A 2,500-nucleotide genomic window follows, 5' to 3' on the forward strand; every position below is an offset into this window, starting at 1 on the left:
TTTCACCTTGTGCACAATTTTGCTTGCAAACACCCCTTTGGGCAGTGCAAGTGTCTTTCGGCGTGCAGTCTGAAGATATACAAAATGGGACACATACATATATATGCGTCACGCAGCTGTCACAAAGGGACGTATAGAAACTTCTGTCTCTGAACACTTGTCCCTATGAATTCAATAATGAAACACTCATATCATGGGTCTATCAACGCAGATTTAAGGGCAAGACCATTTAAGATTTATTAGATTATATATATATATATATATATATATATATATATATATATATATATATATATATATACATATATATTCCTCTGTCAATTTTGTGTGACTTACCCAGGCAACAAACACAGTTTTCTCCAGTGCATGTTGAATCGGGTATCAGAGCATTTGCATCACACAGCCTGGGATCAATACACTTTCCTTTGCAAGTGGGTGTGGCAGGGCAAGTTGCTGGAGGAGGAGAGCAACATTTGCAACCGACGCCTGAACATCCGTTGGCAACTTCTGTTTCACCTTGTGCACAATTTTGCTTGCAAACACCCCTTTGGGCAGTGCAAGTGTCTTTCGGCGTGCAGTCTGAAGATATAGAATATGGGGCACATACATATATATGCGTGTGTGTGTGTACATGCACATATACATGTATATATATAATATATATATATAATATATATATATATATATATATATATATATATATATATATATATATATATATATAATGTGTGTGCGTATGTGTCTGTGTGTTTGTGGCTGGCGCCTGGATATCTGTTGACAACTTCTATTTCACCTTATGCACAATTTCCAGTCACGTCACGCAGCTGTCACAAAGGAACGTAGAGAAACATCTATCTTTGGACACCTGTCCCTATGAATTCAATAATCACTCATAACATGGATTTATCAACGCAGATTTAAGGACAAGACGATTTAAATATATATATATATATATATATATATATATATATATATATATTATATGTATATATATATATATATATATATATATATATATATATATATATTTTTTTTTTTTTTTTTTTTTTTTTTTTTTTTTTTTTTTTTTTCTAAGTGTGTGTGTGTCTCCTGTTAATTTTGTGTGACTTACCCTGGCAACAAACACAGATTTTTCCAGTGCATGTTGAATCGGGTATCAGAGCATCTGCATCACACAGCCTGGGATCAATACACTTTCCTTTGCAAGTGGCAGGTGTGGCAGGACATGTTGCTGGAGGAGGAGTGCAACATTTGCAACCGACGCCTGAACATCCGTTGGCAACTTCTGTTTCACCTTGTGCACAATTTTGCTTACAAACACCCCTTTGGGCAGTGCAAGTGTCTTTCGGCGTGCAGTCTGAAGATAGAAAATGGGACACATATACACGCTTTTGTGTGTATATACATATATATCATATATATGTCATATATATGTATATATATACATGTATGTGTGGATATAAACAAATTTGTATGTGTCTACCCGTACGAAATGCAGCTTCAATTCATTTTTACATGTAATGATATATATGTATATCTATATATCTATCTATCTATCTATCTATATATATATATATATATATATATATATATATATATATATATATATATATATGTACACACACACAGATATATATATATATATGCGTGTGCGTGTACACACAAATATACATATATTATATAGCATATATATATGTGTGTGAGTGGCTGACGCCTGGACATCTGTTGGCAACTTTTATTTCCCTTTATGCAGCTGTCACAAAGGAACGTACAGAAACATCGGTCTCTTGACACCTGTCCCTATGAATTCAATAATCAAACTCATATCATGGGTTTATCAACGGAGATTTAAGGACAAGACGATATATATATATATATATATATATATATATATATATATATATATATATAGATATATATATATATATATTTTCTTCTGCCATTTTTGTGTGACTTACCCTGGCAACAAACACAGTTTTCTCCAGTGCATGTTGAATCGGGTATAAGGGCATTTGCATCACACAGCTTGGGATCAATACACTTTCCTTTGCAAGTGGCAGGTGTGGCAGGACATGTTGCTGGAGGAGGAGTGCAACATTTGCAACCGACGCCTGAACATCCGTTGGCAACTTCTGTTTCACCTTGTGCACAATTTTGCTTACAAACACCCCTTTGGGCAGTGCAAGTGTCTTTCGGCGTGCAGTCTGAAGATATACAAAATGAGACATATACAGGCACGCTTTTGTGTATATATATATGTAAATATATACATGTATATATACAAATGTATGTGTAGATATACCCGTACGAAATGCAGCTTCGGGCCATTTTTACATGCAATATACCTGTATATATATACATATATATACATTTATATGTATATATATGTACATACACATATATATGTATATATATGCGTGTGTGTGTGTACACACACATATACATGTATATATACGTATATATTTTTGTATATGCATATATATTATATATGTGTGTGTGT

The 2,500-nt window shown here is 33.6% G+C and overlaps 1 protein-coding gene across 1 annotated transcript in view; it reads right to left on the reverse strand.

The window, feature by feature from the left end:
• Nucleotides 1–2,500, reverse strand: part of LOC122265983 (uncharacterized) — a 71,635-nt gene that overhangs the window by 5,451 nt on the left and 63,684 nt on the right. The window contains exons 24-27 of the mRNA XM_086555407.1: nucleotides 1,959–2,204; nucleotides 1,112–1,357; nucleotides 337–579; nucleotides 1–69 (exon numbers count right to left, since the gene is read on the reverse strand). The exon at nucleotides 1–69 is cut by the window's left edge and continues 174 nt beyond it. Of these exons, the coding sequence (XP_086411533.1) occupies nucleotides 1–69; nucleotides 337–579; nucleotides 1,112–1,357; nucleotides 1,959–2,204 (804 nt within the window). The remainder of the gene's footprint in view (nucleotides 70–336; nucleotides 580–1,111; nucleotides 1,358–1,958; nucleotides 2,205–2,500) is intronic.

This window comes from Penaeus japonicus, unplaced genomic scaffold, assembly GCF_977035675.1.
Source record: "Penaeus japonicus unplaced genomic scaffold, GWHDUDI00000001_assembly GWHDUDI00000031, whole genome shotgun sequence".
Classification (NCBI taxonomy): domain Eukaryota; kingdom Metazoa; phylum Arthropoda; class Malacostraca; order Decapoda; family Penaeidae; genus Penaeus; species Penaeus japonicus.